The sequence below is a fragment of the Sphaerodactylus townsendi genome, linkage group LG08 (genome assembly GCF_021028975.2).
Source record: "Sphaerodactylus townsendi isolate TG3544 linkage group LG08, MPM_Stown_v2.3, whole genome shotgun sequence".
Taxonomy (NCBI): Eukaryota; Metazoa; Chordata; class Lepidosauria; order Squamata; family Sphaerodactylidae; genus Sphaerodactylus; species Sphaerodactylus townsendi.
The window spans coordinates 13,283,550-13,303,775 of NC_059432.1; the positions used below are offsets into that span (position 1 = coordinate 13,283,550).

Sequence of the window (20,226 nt, forward strand, 5' to 3'; positions counted from 1 at the left end):
TTCCTTTTGCTTTCCTTGCACAATAGGGAGGGAGAGTTGCAGTGAACCTGGTTTTGGAAACTCTAAGGTCGAATCCCCACTACCGTCTTAGTCAGGTTTCAGAACACAAACCTAACCAGGTTTGAGGGACGACCTCCCTATTGCTTGCGCGGCAGATTCCGTTTCTGGTGCTCATTCTCCCCATTAATCTGGGTTCCGGCAGGACCTGGTTTCAAGTGGCACAGGCCCCATTAACACGGTTCAGAGCTGATCCGAGGGGAGGGATGAGGGTTGAAACCCTGACTCGTTTCCCACCCTGGAGTGTGACGCAGAATTTGGGCAACCAATCAGCACTGCGATGCGCGCACAGCCTTTCCTTGGTTTTGTTTCCGCTTTTGTGATTGGCCAGCAGAAGTGGACGTAAACATTAAACAGTCAAACGTGTAATCTTAAATCGTTAATGGTTTACACAGGTAACAATTAACTGTTTACACAGTTAAACAGTTAAACGTTAAACTTTTACACGCTGGGTTTTTTTGATCACACCCCTACAATGTACGTTTCCGCAGTGGGAAAAGGTCCCGCCCCATCATGGCACGCCGGCCAATCAGGGGAGACCAGTGAAGCGAGCTCGTCTGGTAGTGGGGATTGCTGAGAGTTCTGCAAATGGGTGTGTCTGCTGTGTGCTCGCTGCGGTGGGGAGGGAGAAACTCTGATGAAGAGGACACGGTTTCACAACGAACAGGTTTGGATCTGCGTGCAAATTTGAAGTGGGGATTCGACCTAACAAGAACCTGATTGGAGGCACAGTGAGATCTGAAGAAATGAAAGTGCGTGTGTTGGAAAGAATCAGTCCCAAGGGAAATGAATGCTCCCTGGCCCCTTCCACACATGAAGAATAATGCATTTTCATAATGGTTTGCAAGTGAATTTTGCTATTACGCACGGCTGCAAAGTGCATTGAAAGCTGATTGAATGTACGTTATTCTGCCCGTGCGGAAGGGGCCTCTGTGAAGCAGCCCAACTGTGCACAAATGGCCATAGACCTCTGAGTACTAGACACTAGATGATGTAATCGTGACTTCCATGTGTTTTTTGAAAGCCTCTCAGAAGTCTGACCAGTGCTGGAAACAGAATGCTGCACAAGATGGATGTTCTTTTGAGTTTGCAGGAGGGAAAGCCATTTGTGTCAAATGATCCTGAGTGAAAGAACGAACACACAAAAGAAAAATAACCCACAGAAACATTTTCTCATGTTCCAAAAATGAAGATTGGATTTGGGGGAAGGGGACGGCAAAGAAAATATGAGAGAACTTGAGAAATTTGGTTTGTTTTTTTTTTACAAAATATTTCTTCTCGGAATGAACTGACTTTTTTGAAGGGGGAAAAATATACCCACATACATCTTCCCACTTCCCATTAATAACATTTTTTAAAGTTATGTAATAACTGGAAAAGACAGATGGTTTTGACTACCGCTTAATGCTCTCATTCAGCACTGTTTCTAATGAGAGATTCATTCATCATTATTATTTGTGGCTTTTTCCCCCATACAGAAAAAAAAAAAACCTAATTGAGATTCATAGCCTGGCCAGTTCATCGGGCACAACATAGATGATGGTATTATTTATTTCGTGAGGATACCAGACACAATTTGTAGGTGCTGAACCATTTGCCATGGGATTGGCTCGTTCCAGTGCGGGGTGCAGTTGGATTGTGAGGGCGGGATGCCAAAAGTGGTTTGCAGTCAGATTGTGCGGAGAAAAGGGAGACAGAAAACTAGGGGACCTGGAAGAAGAGCCACTGGGAACCTTAGCAACATATGTGGGAAATAGCCAGGAAATACAGCCCACTGTGAGATATGTGGGGCTGAGAGAGTTCTGAGAGAACTGTGACTAGCAGAGAACTGTGACTAGCTACAGCCCATTGCTCAGGAACATTATATATTTTAAATACTAAAAAGGAAAAAAAAGGGGGAGGGGGTTGGATCCAGCAGTCCTTTTTACTTTGTCTTGCCCAGGTCTCCTCCGTACTGCAGCCATATATATTGTCTAAGTGTAACCTCTATTTGTGGGTTCTGTGGGGCGGAACTTGGAATGAGTTTGCAACAACACATTTAAAACAAAACAAAATGGTTTACTTTCTTAACATATAACATCAACATTTAACATCACACTTCAAGGTCCTGTTCAGGTTGCATTTTCAAGTCCTTATATTTATTTACAGTCTACTGATACTGCCAAGTCCAATTCTTCTTTGCAAGTGAGTTGGCTCCTGAAGACTCCAAGGGCTTGGTGGACAGGATTCAACCTGATGAAGGTTTCCAGGAGAACTCTCGCCCATTACAGACATAAAAACCCAAGGTCCGAGTCTGGTAGCCTTGTCTCCTCCAAACTACATGAGCTCTGCAGCCTCTTGCTGCTTTGAGTCTCCACCCCTTTCTGGTTCAACCCATTCTGAGCATGGGGGTTACATAAGCATTTAGATAATTAATCAGCGAAGACAAATTTTAGTGGAAGGTAGGGTTGTCACGCTCCCGGTGAGGCCAGGGTTTCTCTTGGAGTGCCAGCGAATCCTCAGACTATAGAGATCAGTTCTTCTAGAGGAAATGCCAGCTTCAAAATGTAGGCTCTTATTGGCATCACCTTCTGCCAAGTTTCCTCGCCAATCTCTCTCTGCCTGCAAACCTCCCAAGAATTTTCCACCTCAGTGTTGACAGCTCTAGATGCAACTTTAGGGCATGCATGCTTATTTTTTGAGAGACTTTCTTTCTTCGGATGTGTTAAGGGAAGTAGAGAATGAAAAATAAAGCACCACGGCTGACATTTTTATCTAACAATAAGTAGTGCCTATACGTATCGCTTTCAAATTTTTCATCCCTGCTGTTTTGACCTGAAAATTCCCCATTTCAATTACAGTTCTCCCTTCTGTGAATCAAACCCATAACTCTTTGCCGTCGTCCCATTTGCTGTCCCCCCCGAACTGAATCCTTCCCTGCAATGCATGCATTTTTCAGTGTTATCGGCATTATTCAATATATTGTAAACTGAATGATAGCACATTTGTATATATAAATATCACTTGAATGATTTTTAAAACCCATGCAACATGTCTGCACAATAAAAATGAATCTACAGCGCCAACAGCAGGGAGCAAACCATTTACACAACTATAATGGGGGGAAAGGGGGAAACAGCACAGTTCTAACTTCTACTTTTTCACTGTCATTCAAAAGTCACTGTATCAAGGTTTTTGTAATACTAAATGCAATGAACTTTGACTGGCAGGTGAATACATTAAAATGATCGACTGACAATCAATAAAACTAAAATTTATCTTAAATAGTCAGAAAACCCCCCCCCCCTCACAATCCTTGACAGACATCATGATTTTTAGATTTGAATGAGGCAGTGGTGTTCTTTGTCATAGGAATTTTCTTCCTAGAGCGCGTTACCGAAAACCTCCAGTGTAGCTTTGTCAAAGTTCCTCCTTCAGATCCGCTTCTGCCGCTGCAAAATAAACTCTTCCAATTTCTACTCTGCTTTATTTAGTGAAAACTCTGTTAAGTTTCATTGGTCTTCTCCTCTTGCTCATGTCATTAGCAGAGAGAGCTTTTGAAGGGGGTAAGGGTAGCTGGTACTTAAAAATTTTAGTTAACAGTTGGCACAGAAATCGTGATCCACGTTTCAACGTAGCCTCCGCCAGTGCGAAACAAAAAAAGGGCTGCGCGCGAATAGCTCACAGCCCACTGTGCTCTGATTGGCTGGAAGGCTCCACATCACTGTCAACGATGGGGAAAAAACAAATCTAGATGGAAAACCCAAACCTCCCCACCAATCTGGATTCGGTGCGTGTTTTTTAAAAAGGTGCACTTTCATGCAGGTTCTTAAAAAACACGTGATAAGGAGGAGCCGGAGCTCCAGAACCGGGATGAATCCGTGTTCGGTGGTTGAGTGGAGGGGAGTTCTTGCTGAAACCTGGATATTTCGCATGAGGATCATGCAATTAGTTGACCGTGCAGCAGAGGTGGGATCCAGCAGGTTCTCACAGGTTCCCGAGAGTAGGTTACTAATTATTTGTGTGTGCCGAGAGGGGGTCACTAATTGGTGATTTTGCCACGTGATTTTTGCCTTAGTTATGCCCCTCCTCTCAGCAGTGGCGCACAGAACTTGAAGCAGTCTAGCAGGAGGTGCACTGACGTGCGTGGCAGCCTGTGCCTGCGTGCATTCGTTTCCTGCCCAAGGACCGGCGCAGCAGCTGCGTCCTTGCCACAGCCCCACTTAGGAATGCCCCGCCCCCAAAATTTCCAGCCACCCCCCCGTTGTGCCCTGCCCAGCCCCATTGGTGCTACGCCACAGTTTGAATCCCACCACCATGGGAACCTATTACTAAAATTTTTGGATCCCACCATTGCCGTGCAGATTTGACCCATAACATCGTTTTTAACCATAACTATTACCATTTTAGCTTATCAATCTTTCCGACGATATGCATATTTTAATTTTATGCCAGTAAAGGTTTTTGTACTTGTACTTGAATAATCTACCTATTGGCTGCTCAATCCTGCAAAAAGAAAACAAAATAATGAAGCTTGTTAGGTGAGAGCTGCCGTAGAGATCAAATAATGGAATTTGAGGTTCAGCGCACTGTGTTTGTTAGCTACCAACGCAGCAAGTGTGGGAAAAGAAAAGGAAAGAGGGGAAAAAAATAGAAATGACTAACAGCCAAGCAGATGCTAACCTTGGTTATCAGATTTACTGCAGTAGTGTCTGAAATGTAAATCAGCCTGATGGCTGTCAGCTGTCAACAGATATAACTAATAGCATCTACACGGTACTAAGAGCAAGATTGTTCATCTGCCCGATGTTTGGCAACACTCAACATTTCAAGCATATGACAGAATATGTCACTCAGAAGTGGTTGTCGAGAGCTGTCCCCTTTGCTGCGGAACTGCACCCGCCTAATGAGATGCCATTTTTGTGCTAGTCGTGGAATCTTTGATCCTCGTAAAACTTTAGCTTTTCTTTAGTTTATTAATCCTGCTTGAGTTTTCTCTTTGCCCCCACCCCCAAGTTGCCATTATTATTATTATTATTATCATCATTATTATCATTATTATCATCAGCAGCAGCAGGAGCAGCAGCATTGTTGTTGTTGTTGTTGTTGCTGCTGAGTTTAAGGTGACACTTGGGAAGGGGGCACATTTTTGTGGCAACCTCGGGTGGAATAACTGTTCAAAGCAAGAGAGGTTGAGCGGTGGTTGGCTATTGCCTGCCTCCCCATCATGACCCTGGTATTCCTTGGAGGTCTCCCATATGGGTAGTTTCCAGGGTTAAGGCTGAGAGTGTATGACTGGCCCAAGATCACGCAGCAAGTGGCAGAGTGGGGATTTGAACCCGGGCTTCCCAGATTCAAATATTAACAGATTTATCTCTTTTCTGGTTCAACAACAACAACCTTTATTTGGCATTTAAAAATAGGTTCTAAAGAGTTGCCAGACATTTTTGAACTACAAATCAAGAGTACATTCAAAATGCAGACAGGAAGACTGTATATAGCAGTATACATTACTTAGAAGGTTCTGTCACTTGTAAAAGAAATTTTGCTACTTTTTCCAAGAGCATGGCATCTGTGTTGTTTAACAGAAGCTCCACAACAGAACAGTCAGAGTCACTTTCGGATTTGTCTAGGGTCAGCCTGGGAGAGAAATTCCTAATGCCCACATATCTTGGACAGTCAAGAATAATGTGAGCAAGAGTCTCCACTTGATTTTTACAGTGTGGACAAACCCGATCCTAGAGAGGGATGGATAAGTAGCGACCCACAGTAATATGCTGCCACAGGAGGTGGTGATGGCCACTAACCTGGATAGCTTTAAAAGGGGCTTGGACAGATTTATGGAGGAGAAGTCAATTTATGGCTACCAATCTTGATCCTCTTTGATCTGAGATTGCAAATGCCTTAACAGTCCAGGTGCTCGGGAGCAACAGCCGCAGAAGGCCATTGCTTTCACATCCTACATGTGAACTCCCAAAGGCACCTGGCGGGCCACTGCGAGTAGCAGAGAGCTGGACTAGATGGACTCTGGTCTGATCCAGCTGGCTTGTTCTTATGTTCTTATGTTCTTACCCTTTGTAATGGCCGATGGGAAGGTATTGGATCTGGCCCTTGTGATAATCCATCTCTGTTGGGGTTCAGTTAATAATTCAAGATATTTGGCTATGTGCCCCTGTTCCGGTATTATTCCGACAGAGAGGAGTGAGCATGATTTATTTGCTTGCCCCAATAAGATATGATATTCCTGTTCTAGAAGTCTGCTTTTTAAGGTTCGGAAAATCTCTCTGAGTGTCAGCATACAGAGATCTTCAAGAAATAAACCTATTGAGCAAATTTTTGATTTGAGAAGTTGATACCATTCGGAGGCAAATAGGTCTGGGCACGCAGTGTATATTAAACTGCGCACATCAGAGTTAAAACATAATTTGATCCAATACTTTTCTGGTTCTAAATTCTGTGGGAGAAAAAAAATCTGCCAAGTAGCAGACAGGTAGCGAATAGCAAATCCTCAGAGACTGCTGTCATTCAAAATGAAATCTTACAAAATGACCTGAGTCAATGGTGACTGCTGTTTCAAACATTCTCTCCAGGGCACAGATTTGAATTTTTGGCACAAACTAATCTGGCTTCCAGGGCTAAAGCAGTGACTCCAAAGCAATGTCCTGTCACAGCATCTTCCTAACGATTGAATGTCTTGATAAAAACTGGAGCTGTACTTCTTCATTTTGGAACCAGGACTTCACTTCCAAGACCAGTAGTTCTGGCATTTTGATGTATAGTTTACACCTTTTCGTTCATAACAATGATGGGTTTACTAGTTTCCAATCTCCAGGTGGCCCCTGAAGTCCTCCTGGAGAACCAGTAGAAAAGAGCAGGTGGATTCTAATCTGGAGAAACGGGTTTGACTCCCCTCCTCCACATGAAGCCTGCTGGGTGACCTTGGGCTAGTCACTGTTCTCTCAGAACTCTCTCAGCCCCACCTTCCTCACAACATGTCTGTGGTGGGAATAGGAAGGGAGGGAGTTTGTTAACAACTTTGGAACTTCTTACGGTTGAAAAAATGGGGTATAAACTCCTCCTTTTCCATCTTCTCCTCCTCCTCTTCTTTTCCTCCTGTTCTTTTACAACTGATTTCCAGTTGGACAAGAGCAGTTCTCCTGGAGAAAATGGCTGTTTTGTAGGGTGGGCTTGATGGCATGACACCATTTTGAGGTCTGTCCCCTCCACAAACCCCACCTTCCCCATGACTTCCCTCAAAGAAAAATGTCCAGATATTTCCCAACCCAGAACTGGAAACGCTATGGCCCTTTCCGCACGGGGCCAAAAACAGCGGCCCAGGGACGGAAAAACACCGGTCCCCGGGGAGCTGTTTGCACAGGCAGCGCTACTGCAGCGCAGCAGTGCTGTCTTGTTTAGCCCTGAGCGGCGTGAAGGCGCCGCTTTCCACCTCCCTTCACGAGGGAGGTTTTTGGAAAGCGCCGCCTTCCCATTGGTGCAGTTCGAACGGCACCATGCTGAACATGCCGGTTTCCCTCCCCCCCACTCACCTCGTCTTCCAGCATCGGTCTGGAGGACTGCTGAGACCCGCCCATGCTGCCCTCTGACCCCTAGAGGTCAGAGGGAAGCATGGGTGGGTCCCTTCAGCCCTCCAGATGGATGCTGGAGGACAAGCTGTGGGGGGGACGCAGACTCTTCTGCACTGCCCTCTGCGGGGGCCACTGGCATGCTCCCGTGCAAATGCCCCCCTCTTCTCCACCGGCATGATTTCTGCCTATGATAACTTCATGTATGAGGAGTGTTTACATGCTCCTCCCAGTACATGCAATATCTATTTGGACAGAAAGAGAACACAGGTATCTTTAGTCTCAGTGGATGTGTACCAGAACCCAGAAATTAATGTCTTACCCCTAGCAGAGAGAATGGCAATCACATGTATTGGGGCAATGTGATTTAGAGAGCCGTCAAATAGGTATCGACTTGTTTTTCACCAAGGGCATCCGCTGATCCAACCTGTGTCATTTTGTCTCATCTGGGGGACAGACAGGAAAAAATGAAGAAAAAGTATCCACTCAGTAAAGGGGAAAGAGGGAGGGGGAGGTATCTTTTCCCATTTTGCTTGGAACCCCGAGGTTGTACTGCAATTCTGCTCCATCCATTGACATTCTGAGCGTGTCCTTAGTTTGTTCTATTTTGAGTTATTTAAACAGTGTGATCTTACATAATGCAAGTTAAGTCCCAGATTCTCAAAGGTGAGAATCTCCTGTGAGATCTTCCACATATAGAATACGAAACTATACCCAGCTCTGTTCTTTAGGCTGTGCATTTGAATCTTATCTAAACTAGACTGAGTTTTGCTGAGTTCAGAATCTGTGTTGTCTACCCAAGATTCCATGAGCAGCAGTGGCGTAGGAGGTTAAGAGCTCGTGTATCTAATCTGGAGGAACCGGGTTTGATTCCCAGCTCTGCCACCTGAGCTGTGGAGGCTTCTCTGGGGAATTCAGATTAGCCTGTGCACTCCCACACATGCCAGCTGGGTGACCTTGGGCTAGTCACAGCTTCTCGGAGCTCTCTCAGCCCCACCCACCTCACAGGGTGTTTGTTGTGAGGGGGAAGGGCAAGGAGATTGTAAACCCCTTTGAGTCTCCTGCAGGAGAGAAAGGGGGGATATAAATCCAAACTCTTCTTCTTCTTCTTCTTCTTCTTCTTCTTCTTCTTCTTCTTCTTCTTCTTCTTCTTCTTCTTCTTCTTCTTCTTCTTCTTCTTCTTCTTCTTCTTCTTCTTCTTCTTCTTCTTCTTCTTCTTCTTTTTAAGTTGAATTACATGTTGCCAGGTTTGGGGCAAAAATTCTAGGGAGGACAGGTGTTGAGTTTCTTGTGTGGGAAAAAAAGCAAATGCAGGGTTTCTGCCTGCTAATGGCCAGATGTGTTCTATAAACTTTCTGAAATTGTTTTCTGTTTGGCGCTAAACTAGTTAGCATGATATAGTGGTTAGAGAACCGAGTTCAAATCTCCAGTGTGTCCTGGAAATTCATTTGGTGACAATCTCTCTCTCAACCTAGTCTACCCCAGATGTTGTTGTGTAGATAAAATGGGGGAGAGGAAATCAGTGCTGTAAGTGGCTTTGGGTTCCAGTTGGGGAGGACAGTGGGATATAAGGTCCAGTCTTACGGTGACCCCAGGGGTTTTTCAAGAGATTGATGTAATGGTGAAGGCTTTCACAGCCAGATTCAACTGGTTGTGGAGGGTTTTCTGGGCTATGTGGCCGTGGTCTGGTGGATCTTGTTCCTAACGTTTCACCTGCATCTGTGCCTGGCATCTTCAGAGGTGTATCACAGAGGGAAGTCTGTTACACACTATGTCCAGTGAGAAGGGAATGTTTAGTGGGGTATATATTGTCCATGTCCCAGGGTGGGGAACCAATCAGTAAGTGTTTGGGTAGAACTCACCATGCAAAGGTGTGGTTGAGTGCATTGTATTGCGGGTGGGGTTATCAGTCCAGTTACATTGTAGTCGCTTGGCTACCAATACTTAAAAAATGGACTGATAACCCCAGCTGCAATACAATGCACTCAACCACACCTTTGCATAGCAAGTTCCACCCAAACACTTACTGATTGGTTCCCTTGGGACATGGACAATATACCCCACTAAACTTTCCCTTCTCTGTGATACGTCTCTGAAGATGCCAGCCACAGTTGTAGACGAAACATTAGGAACAAGATCTACCCGACCACCGCTGTCGAAGAGCCCACCACAGCTCTCAGTTTTTTCAAAGAGGATGTACTCCCGAGAGCAGGTTTGGCCTTTCAGCTCTGGACTTCTGTGGTGAACTCCCATCCAAGTGCTAACCAGGGCTATACCTTATCTTCCAGGATCAGATGAAATCAAGCTCAGGGCAAATAAGCAGAGGTATTGAAAACAGAGGTATTGGACTGAAAACCCCACCCGCAATACAATGCAGTCAACCACACCTTTGTATAGCAAGTTACAACCCTACTGATTGGTTCCCCACCCTGGGACCTGGACAATTTATTCCCTACTAATTATTCCCTTCTCACTGGACACAGGGTGTAACAGACCTCTCTCTGTGATACACCTCTGAAGATGCCAGCCACAGATGCAGGCAAAATGTTAGGAACAAGAGCTACCAGACCACGGCCACACAGCCAGGAAGCCCACAACAAACAACAGAGGTTGTTTACCACTGCCTGACTCTGCATAGTGACCCAGGACTTCCTTGGTGGTCTCCCATCTACGTATTAACTAGGACCTACCTTGTTTAGTTTCATTTCAGCCTGAGCCATCCTGGTCTGGAAATGATATAAATAGATAATAAATAAAATACCTGACAGTGGCAGACTTATATCTTGAAATGCACTGGCCTCAGAATAAAATGAGCAATGTAGTGGTGGCCCCACGTCAGGGATCTGCACCCTGCGGCTCTCCAGATGTTCATGGACTACAATTCCCATCAGCCCCTGCCAGCATGGCCAATTCCCATCAGCCCCTGCCAGCATGGTCAGGGATTTGCAACCTGCGGCTCTCCAGATGTTCATGGACTACAATTCCCATCAGCCCCTGCCAGCATGGCAACACATGAGAGGCAGATGCGCTCGGCTCTCCCTCTTTCAATGACCTCCACTTCCTCATCCCTATGTTCAATGATCTCTTTAAATTTGGCCACACACATGTTTTAGCTCTGCTTGGATTAGTCCCGCATAAAAAGAGATGGATCTGTTGACATAGACAAGCCTTTATTGGCATACCAAATTACAATAAAACAATTGTCCATAAAAGACAGATCAATACAACAAACATTCAGAGTCTTATCAATGGTGTAGTCCAAATGAACTCCTCAAAAGTGCCATTCCCATACACCTCTCCACAGGCCAGACTGAAGACCCACCCACAGAACCCAGGCATCACAACAACACCCAGTATCAACACTCCACTATAAAACACAGAGTTTGTTGGGGTGGCGCCAAACACAGAACAAGGGATAGGGGACAAGGAAATGGGCGAACAATTGATCTGACTCGAATAGGTTGCCACAGCCTTCAATTGTCACACCATCTGGCAATCGATAACAAAACTACGACATCTCTCTATGAATTGCCCACAGGTTATTTGAATTTGGATGACCATGAACCCACAGGTTACTGGCAGAGATAGGCACTGTATACCAGTAGCAAATAGTTGATGTAACCAACATTGTTGTGGTTATGATGATAGCAATCTAATGCTTAGTATAGATGGATCTGTTGTATCAGGGGTCTGTTTTGGTCCTCGGTCCCTGAAGGAGGACATTGTTCCAAAGAATCATAATTACGGAGGCATAAACAAACACCACAGCTTTCGAGGTGACGCTGTGGTCTCTTCTCCGATGTTCCTTTCTGAATTTGAAGCAAAAGACCCAAACGGGCAGTAAAAAGATTAAAGGAGTGAAAATGAGATTTTTTTAAGAAGAAAAAGAAAAAAAAAGGAAATACACAATGGCATAAAACAAATGATGTATGGTTCCCTTTATGTGAAGGGAATCTGAGAATAATGTAAAAGTTTCATAGCCTGATTGTATATTCCCACACCATTAGGATGTCAGAATGATAGATGCTCCAGTGAATAATAATGTTTTAGACATTCTACCTTGGAAGGAGGAGCCAGCCGAGGGTTAACATTTGTATTATTTATCTCTATCCTGCCTTTGTGCAGAAACACATTGCTTGACCCCGTTTTCTAGCTCTCTGGAACAAGGATGGGAGATATATATGTGTGTGTTGATAGTTTCTTGGCAATAAATAGTTTTACTTGCGGCTTAACACTTGGGTGGTGATAGCTTGCAGGTTTTAAATCCTACTGCGTGTATTTTCTTGTCCAGGGGTGCTTTTCTACATATAAAGCTGAGCGTGTGAAGCTGACTTATATGAATTAGACCATTGTATTGTCGAAGGCTTTCACGGCCGGAATCACTGGGGTGCTGTGTGGTTTCCGGGCTGCATGGCCGTGTTCTAGCAGCATTCTCGCCTGACGTTTCGCCTGCATCTGTGGCTGGCATCTTCAGAGGATCTGATGGTAGGAATGGAAAACAAGTGGAGTATATATATACCGTGAGGTCAAAAGGTGAGGCCATCTGAATAGAGTAGCCTGGCATGTGAGTCACAGAGAAGTTTGTAGCATGGGAGTAACAATGAAGATAGCAAGGTCAATAGGTGAATGGATCTGAATAGAAGTATCCTGGTCTTTGTTCCCTTTGATTGCTATATCTATAGTTGTCCTGTGTTTGTGTGGAGCTGATCAGTCACTGTCTTGATTCTAGAGTTTTTCATCCCTGCCAGCCACAGATGCAGGCGAAACGTCAGGAGAGAATGCTGCTAGAACACGGCCATACAGCCCGGAAACCACACAGCACCCCAATTAGATGATTGTTTAGGCATTTCAATATTATCAACTCTGATTGGCAGTAGCTCTCTGGATTTTGGGGAGAAGACTTTCACATCACTTACTATAAAGCTGTCAAGCCTCCCACTATGGTGGGAAAGCTCCAACTGGCAGATATAGCTCCCTGTCCCTGCTTTGAACAGGTCTTCCACTGTGGTGGGAAGACTCCCACTGGCAGGTCTAGCTGCTTTGAGCAGGGATGAGAGTTTTTTTTAAAGGTGACATTAGCGGCATCACTATGTCACTTTTCAGAAAAATCCAGAAGTGATAGAGGGTAGCTCTAAGAATCACCAGAAACTCTATGATTTTGGAAGAGACAGAGAAAGATGTGGGTCAGCCCTGTCCCTTCCTCACTATTGTTTGTGTCAGACCCTTCCATTGTAGAAGTCATGATGCTGAAGACATTTTTTCTGATGTTTAGTACTTTTCAGCTCCTTGAAAGATGCTGGTATTGTACCAGAATTGTCTTGTACCAGAAGCACCTATTGGCAGAGGAATCACTGGTCAATTCCCCACTTACCATCTGCTGCGTGCTACTCTTGCAAAGTAGCGCAGGGTCCAGCGGCACTCCCCACTACAGGGGTGGTGAAAACGCAGCCGCCCCAACTCTGCCGCTCTCGCACCCCCTCAGCGTGCGTCATTTCTGGTGCTCCTCAAAATGGCACCTTTTGATGACCCCACGCAGAGCGCGGGGCAGTGGGGAAGCCTGGGGAACACAACCCCTGCGCCAGAAATGAGCGCGCTGAGACGAGCGCACAGCGAATGGTAAGTGGGGTATCGACCACTGTTTAAAGAGGAAGCCTGCCTCTATGATGGCACAGGACACAGTGAAACAAGGCTGAAGATCTGCGCCTCTATTCAAATAATGTGGGCAGCTAGCCAGGTGGAACTGTAGTTTGGTGAGGGCCATAGCTCAGTGGTAGAGCAACTGCTTGGCAGCCAGAAGGTCCAATTTTCAATTCCTGACATCTCTAGCCAAAAGGGTCAGGGAGTACATTATGGCTGTCTTCTCCACCTACAGAGACATATAATTTCTGCTGCTACTGCAGCCACGGGAGGAGAGAAGCTTGCTATTTCTTTATTATTATTATTTACCATTTCAATAATAATAATAATACTTTTCATATTATATTTCAGTTCATTAATCAATATTTACAGCAACTTCCAAAACTCTCCGGGGAGCTGTGTTTCCCCAAGTTGGCTCATCGTCTGTTTGCTGATTACCAGTCCCATTGGGGGGTTTTTTTGGGGGGAAAACACAGCTCCACGGAGAGTTATGTAAGTTGGGTATAAATAAAATATGAAACTATAACATGAAAAGTATTATTATTATTATACAAAACAGTTATACACAGCAAACAAGATCAATATGCTGGATTTTGTATTACATCACACGTCGGACACTTCCCAAGCATCTAGGACTGTGTGATGTATTGACGAATAATGCGTGCAGAGCCGAGTAGGGTGGCCTTTTGCAGCTGACATATGGTGATTTTGTCAGCGCCAATTGTTTTTAAGTGCCGTTCAAGATCTTTAGGCACTGCACCCAGTGTGCCGATCACCACTGGGACCACCTTTACTGGTTTGTGCCAGAGTCTTTGTAGTTCAATCCTTAAATCCTCGTATCGTGTAAGTTTTTCCAGTTGCTTCTCATCAATTGCTGTTATTATTGTTATTGTTATTGTTATTGTTATTGTTGTTGTTGTTGTTATTGTTGTTGTTATTGTTATTATTATTATTATTATTATTATTATTATATCCCTTTTATTTTGATATTCCTGTACCCACATCCACTCCCTGCCCCCTGTAGTACATGGGGGGTGGGCTGCAGGCAGGCAGGGCATGGTCAGGTCCAGACAGAACAGGCAACAGACAAGGGCATAGTCAAAAGCCAGTTCAATGGGTCAAGGCAGGCAAAGAAGTAGTAACGGGTCTGTTCTATAGGTCACGGCACAGGAGATCAGGTAACAGGCTAGAGATCAGTAGTGGACCAGGCATATGGAAGCAACAGGAAACACACTTGTTGCACCCAGGCAGAGGCAGGCTTGCAGCAAGGCTTATATAGAGATCTTTGCCCAGGGGTTGGGGTTCTGCAAGGAGTTAATCCTCATCAGGTGTAAATACTTCTGTTTTCCCATATCTTGCTGCCAGATGAGCACTTCTTCTTTGCTTCTGCAGCAACTGCCTCTGCTTCAGCCTTCTGGGCACAGCTGGCTTGTTACTGGGTTCCCTAGGAAGATCTGCTGGCTCCTCCACCTGAATGTCATCTGATAGGGAAGGGCTGGGAGGTTGTTCTGCTTCCTGGTCTTCCTCAGGAACAGCCAGCTCTGGCTGCACTGTGTTGCCAGGTTCTGCCTCAGAGTTCTCTGTATCCTGGTTAGTACCTGGGGGCTGGCTTATGACAGTGGGATTGACACCTTCCCTGCAAAAGGGGGGTGCTGAGTGCACAAGAAAATTGGGTGTATATCAGGACCAAGCACTTTTATTATATCAAGATATCAATATACTGATATGAGAAGTTAGAAGTCAGTGTGTTTTGACAAAGCCCATGTGATTGAGTTTCTTTTCCTTGACTTCCACTTGCTGGCTACTCAAAGATGCCAGCAGGTCAAGTAGGAAGCAGGAAGGAGCTGACAACATGGAGGGGGAGGGGCAAAAGGAGAAGCTGTGCTGACTGGCAAATCTGCCCTGCTCTGCTGACAAAGCAAATTCAAGTCACCCTAGAGATAGTGTTGCTTGCTGCAGAGAGAATGGAAAGTAAAAGCAAGGCCCCAGAAAATAGGCCCATACAAGAAATCTTGCAGTGATGGACATTCGTCCCTGCAGCACAGCAGATAGCTTGTACATAATCAGCCTACATGAAAGACTTCTGCATGAAGCCCTGTAGAGCCACGTCTGGTCAGAGCAGCCATTGCTGATTTTCGATTCGTTAATTTATTACGTTCAACTGACCCATACAAATAACCCGATGCAAATTGCAAAATACAGGACAAACTCAATTAACTGAATAATTGAATAAGTTTTATAAGTGCATAAAATGAATAAACTATTAATTCAAGCAGTCAGCTTCTGGAGTCCTTTGGTTTTTAATTCTAAGCACCTCTGCCAAAAATTTTGCTACCTCCAGGGTAATCCTGAAGTTCTTGTCTTCTAACGGATAGTAAATGTAAGATCGTACTGAACTTTTTCTCAGATTTGTCCATAGAGAGAGAATTAAAGTGGGGGTCTTGCTATCTGAAAGTCCAAATTTCCACCCTAGATAAATGTGGCCAGCTGGCTCCCAGTATTTCTTCAGTATCAACATTTGATAAAATTATACTGTTATCAAGCAGATTACATTATAATTTTATCCAATATTGATACTAAAGAAAATCAAAGACCCAACTTGGAGATACATGGGGGGAAAATGAATGCTACATTCGTTGCTGACTTTGATAGACCCGAGTCCTGACTCAATAGACCTCCATGTGTTGAAGTCTCTGTAACAAAACTTCATAAATCTATAAGCATATTTCATTGCTTAGAATGACTGTAAACTGTTGAACAAATGTCTTTGGAAGGGGGGTAAGTGGGAATAGTGGCCCACAGATAGTTATGACAGCTGCCTTCATAATAAAATATTGGGAGTGCTAATATTGATAGAGAAATATAGCAGCCATCCAGTCTTACCATTAATGTGCAAGGCCAACGCAAAAAAAAAGCTATAAAAATTTGTTTGCTACTTTTGCAACACCAAATTTCAAGATGCTCTTCCATTATTTTTAATCTGCTCCATATGAATTTTAAGGTTGCAAGTGACTGCCAATCCTGGCAAGATAAATTGAACACACAGTGGAATTTATACTGAACAGGAGCAAAAAGCATAGCTCATGCTGCGATTTGAGTTGGATTCAGATGACATTTTATTGGGTTTTTCCCCCCACTGGGACAGAAACTTCTGGACAGGGTTGCAGTTAAGAATAAATGTATGGCTTCCGGCTCTAAGAAATTCCTTGAGATTTGGAGGTGGAGGGTTGGGGAGGGAACTCAGTCGGGTATAATGGCACAATGGCCCCTTCCGCACATACAGAATAATGCACTTTCAATCCACTTTCGATCCACTTTGCAGCTGGATTTCACTGTCCGGAATAGCAAAATCCACTTTCAAACAATTATGAAAGTGGGTTGAAAGTGCATTATTCTGCATGTGCGGAAGGGGCCTCCTCTTTTCTCTATCTTTAAGGAGTCTCAAAGTGGCTTACAAACTCCTTCCCTTCCTTTCCCCATGACAGACATCGTGTGGCGCAGTGACGTAGATATAGTTTTTTTATGGGGTGGGTTCAGTGACTGAGCTGACTTTCTGGCTGTTCTGTTCCATGCGTTGTTTCAAGCAAGCCAGACATGTAATGGGAGGGGTTTGAGCCCATGAACCCCCCCCCCCCTTACCTACATCTCTGCTTGTGGGGTAGGCAGGGCTGAAAGAGTTGTGACTAGCCCAAGGCCACCCAGAAGGCTTCATGTGAAGGAGGAAACCCAGTCCTCCAGATTAGATTCCACCTGTTTTTACCCACTACCCCATGCTGGCTCATGGGATGTACCTTTCATCACAATTTTCCCTATAATAAATAGGTTATGTGGGTTTTCTTTAAAACCTGCTAAGGTGGTTGATTAGAAGCAACAGTGGGACAAAAACAGCCCCATGTCATTCACCCAAAACAAACCCCGTCTACACATTCATTACAATGTGTCTGTCTAGCCATGTTGGAATCTGTGTTGTTGTTGTTTTGCAATAACCAAAATGCAAGAAGCAAAGACATAAATAGAGTCAACTGCCCAAGTGTAACATGCTGCCCACTGTCTTCTTTATGAAATATATGCTACAACATTTTGTTTGCAGTTTTTGCATTTCCCAGTTTGGAAAGATTTCATTTTCTACAAATCCTCCAGCGGTTGGCAAGCTTATTGTTTGTACAGAGTGAATGAAAAACACTTGCCACATGGTTGACGGGCTTCAACAGTACTGGGCACTGCCTTTCTACAGTGAGAGAGCTGCTCAAGAAATTACTATAATTTAACATTTCCAGGGATTGGATTTTTTTCCACAGTAATATGGTGCCGTATCCTCTCGAGACCGGCTGTCAGATGAAGTCTAATTGAATAGAATTGGATTGACATTGTATTGTGTGTTGAGCGCAGAGCAGTTAAAAAGTGCCGATTAAAAATTAGAAGGTAGTTCCTAACCATTTAGTTTGCAAATCAGAATCCATGGCTAAAAGGGTAAAGGGAAATTAAAGGATATCTTGACTTTAGCAGACTGGCGTTGATTTAATAGAGAATGATGATCCGGGCAAGCGTTGTTTGACTTGTTTTGTGGGGATTTATATGTATATTGACTGTCAAAATAATGCGAGAATTTTGTGAGCATCGTTTTTTCAAGCACTCCGTTCAGTAATTGAGTCCATCCATGGCCTATGACAGGGGTCTGCAACCTGCGGCTCTCCAGATGTTCATGGACTACAAATCCCATCAGTGGCTCTCCAGATGTTCATGGACTACGAATCCCATCTGGAGAGCTGTTGGGATTTGTAGTCCATAAACATCTGGAGAGCTGCAGGTTGCAGACCCCTGGCCTGTGAGAATCAGTGCCTTCAAATATGATCAGAGTTTGTCACATTGTTGATTTCCCTGAATGGGAGCTGAGAGGAGAGGAGAAATGGACAGTCTACTAGTCTAATGAGCTATCAGGGGCTGAGAAAAAAAGGTGACAATTTATAGAAAGTCATGCAGGATTTAAACTTTTTCCCCTGTTTGCCTCCCCTGTTATCCATGCGGTTTTGTTTAGTTTGATCTTAACTGGGCGGAGCTCTTGTTTTCAGTTTCTAGTTCTTGTGCCTTCCTTCAAAGAAACACTGTTGTTGTGGACCAGCTTGTCCCTATTGAATGAACTGATGGGAATTGTAGTCCATGAACATCTGGAGAGCCACAGGTTGCAGACCCCTGGACTAGATTATGTTCCTAAGTATATTCTTACTAAGGTTAATCTCTTGAAGGGCTCCCACCATCTCTCCCGGCAGCATCATAGACTCCTGGAGTTTTCTTATAATCTTTTTTAACAAGTATGCCTAATAAAGGTTAACTGATTGAGTGACTGACTCCTGGAGTTTCTAAATGTGAGTGTAAGAATTTGTTTCCAGAAAAAGTAAAAGAAACTCAGGAAGAAAGATGAAAAGAGTACGGAAAAGGAGTGTGCCTGCTAGAAAAAGTGCAGAGAAGGGCAACAAGGATGATTGAGGGACTGGAGCACCTTCCTTATGAGGAAAGGCTGCAGCGTTTGGGACTCTTTAGTTTGGAGAGGAGACGTCTGAGGGGGATATGATTGAAGTCTATAAAATTATGCATGGGGTAGAAAATGTTGACAGAGAGAAATTTCTCTCTCTTTCTCACAATACTAGAACCAGGGGGCATCCATTGAAAATCCTGGGGGGGAGAATTAGGACTAATAAAAGGAAACACTTCTTCACGCAACGTGTGATTGGTGTTTGGAATATGCTGCCACAGGAGGGGGTGATGGCCACTAACCTGGATAGCTTTAAAAGGGGCTTGGACAGATTTATGGAGGAGAAGTCAATTTATGGCTACCAATCTTGATCCTCTTTGATCTGAGATTGCAAATGCCTTAGCAGACCAGGTGCTCTGGAGCAACAGCCGCAGAAGGCCGTTGCTTTCACATCCTGCATGTGAGCTCCCAAAGGCACCTGGTGGGCCACTGCGAGTAGCAGAGAGCTGGACTAGATGGACTCTGGTCTGATCCAGCTGGCTTGTTCTTATGTTCTTATGTCTCTCCTGGAACAAGGGTGGTGGCAAATGTCACAGCCTGCAGGTCCCACACCAGATTTCCCACCCTTAAATTTATGCCAGTTGTATTGCCATTGTGTCAACGATCTGCAATGCCATTTAAGTGTTGTGTATGAAGTTCAAATGGTGTTAGCAACCTACGAGTGAAAATGCTTTAAAGAAACCGCAGCCCCCCTGCAGCTGTCTGCCTCTGCTTTCGCTGCCCTGTGTCCACACTTCTTTTGAAATCACAAACTGAAAGCCCCGTAGAAGCCATCTCTCTCTTATATGATTTCCGATATTGACCGTGCTTTCCCTCTTTGTCCTGCTTTCTCTCCAGATACCACAACATACTCCACTGAACAGTCTGAGCACTTTAAGCCATGCAGAGATAAGGATCTTGCATACTGCCTGAACGAGGGGGAATGCTTTGTCATCGAAACCTTAACAGGCTCCCACAAACACTGCCGGTAAGTCCTTCGGCTGAGCAGTGAAGAACTGTGCAGCTGTAAACAGAAAAGAAACGGAGAAATACTCTGTCTCGAGAATGTGGTTTGGAGTCAGAAGTGTGTGGAAGCTGACGCAGATTGAGTCTGTTCTTTTGAAGGGTGGCGACAATTTGCAGTTAAGAATTGCAGCAAAGAGCAAAAGGTGCATCGCCTGTTGAGATACCCTAGTGCAGTGGTGGTGAACCTTTGGCACTCCAGATGTTATGGACTACAATTCCCATCAGCCCCTTCCAGCATGGCCAACTGGCCATGCTGGAAGGGGCTGATGGGAATTGTAGTCCATAACATCTGGAGTGCCAAAGGTTCGCCACCACGGCCCTAGTGGGTTTTCCGGAACCACTGAAGACCTCTTTCTTAGGAGGCAGGTAGTGTAGCTGGAGGGTACAATCAGTATCCTAGTGGAAGTGAATCTGAATCGTCTTTATCTGGCAACA

General features: G+C 44.6%; 1 protein-coding gene across 1 annotated transcript in view; it reads left to right on the top strand.

The window, feature by feature from the left end:
- The window catches only part of LOC125438361 (pro-neuregulin-3, membrane-bound isoform-like), a 347,918-nt gene extending 328,161 nt beyond the window's left edge, over nucleotides 1–19,757 (top strand). Inside the window, exon 2 of the mRNA XM_048506779.1 lies at nucleotides 19,624–19,757. Within this exon, the coding sequence (XP_048362736.1) occupies nucleotides 19,624–19,757 (134 nt within the window). The remainder of the gene's footprint in view (nucleotides 1–19,623) is intronic.
- The last annotated feature ends 469 nt before the right edge of the window (nucleotides 19,758–20,226 follow it).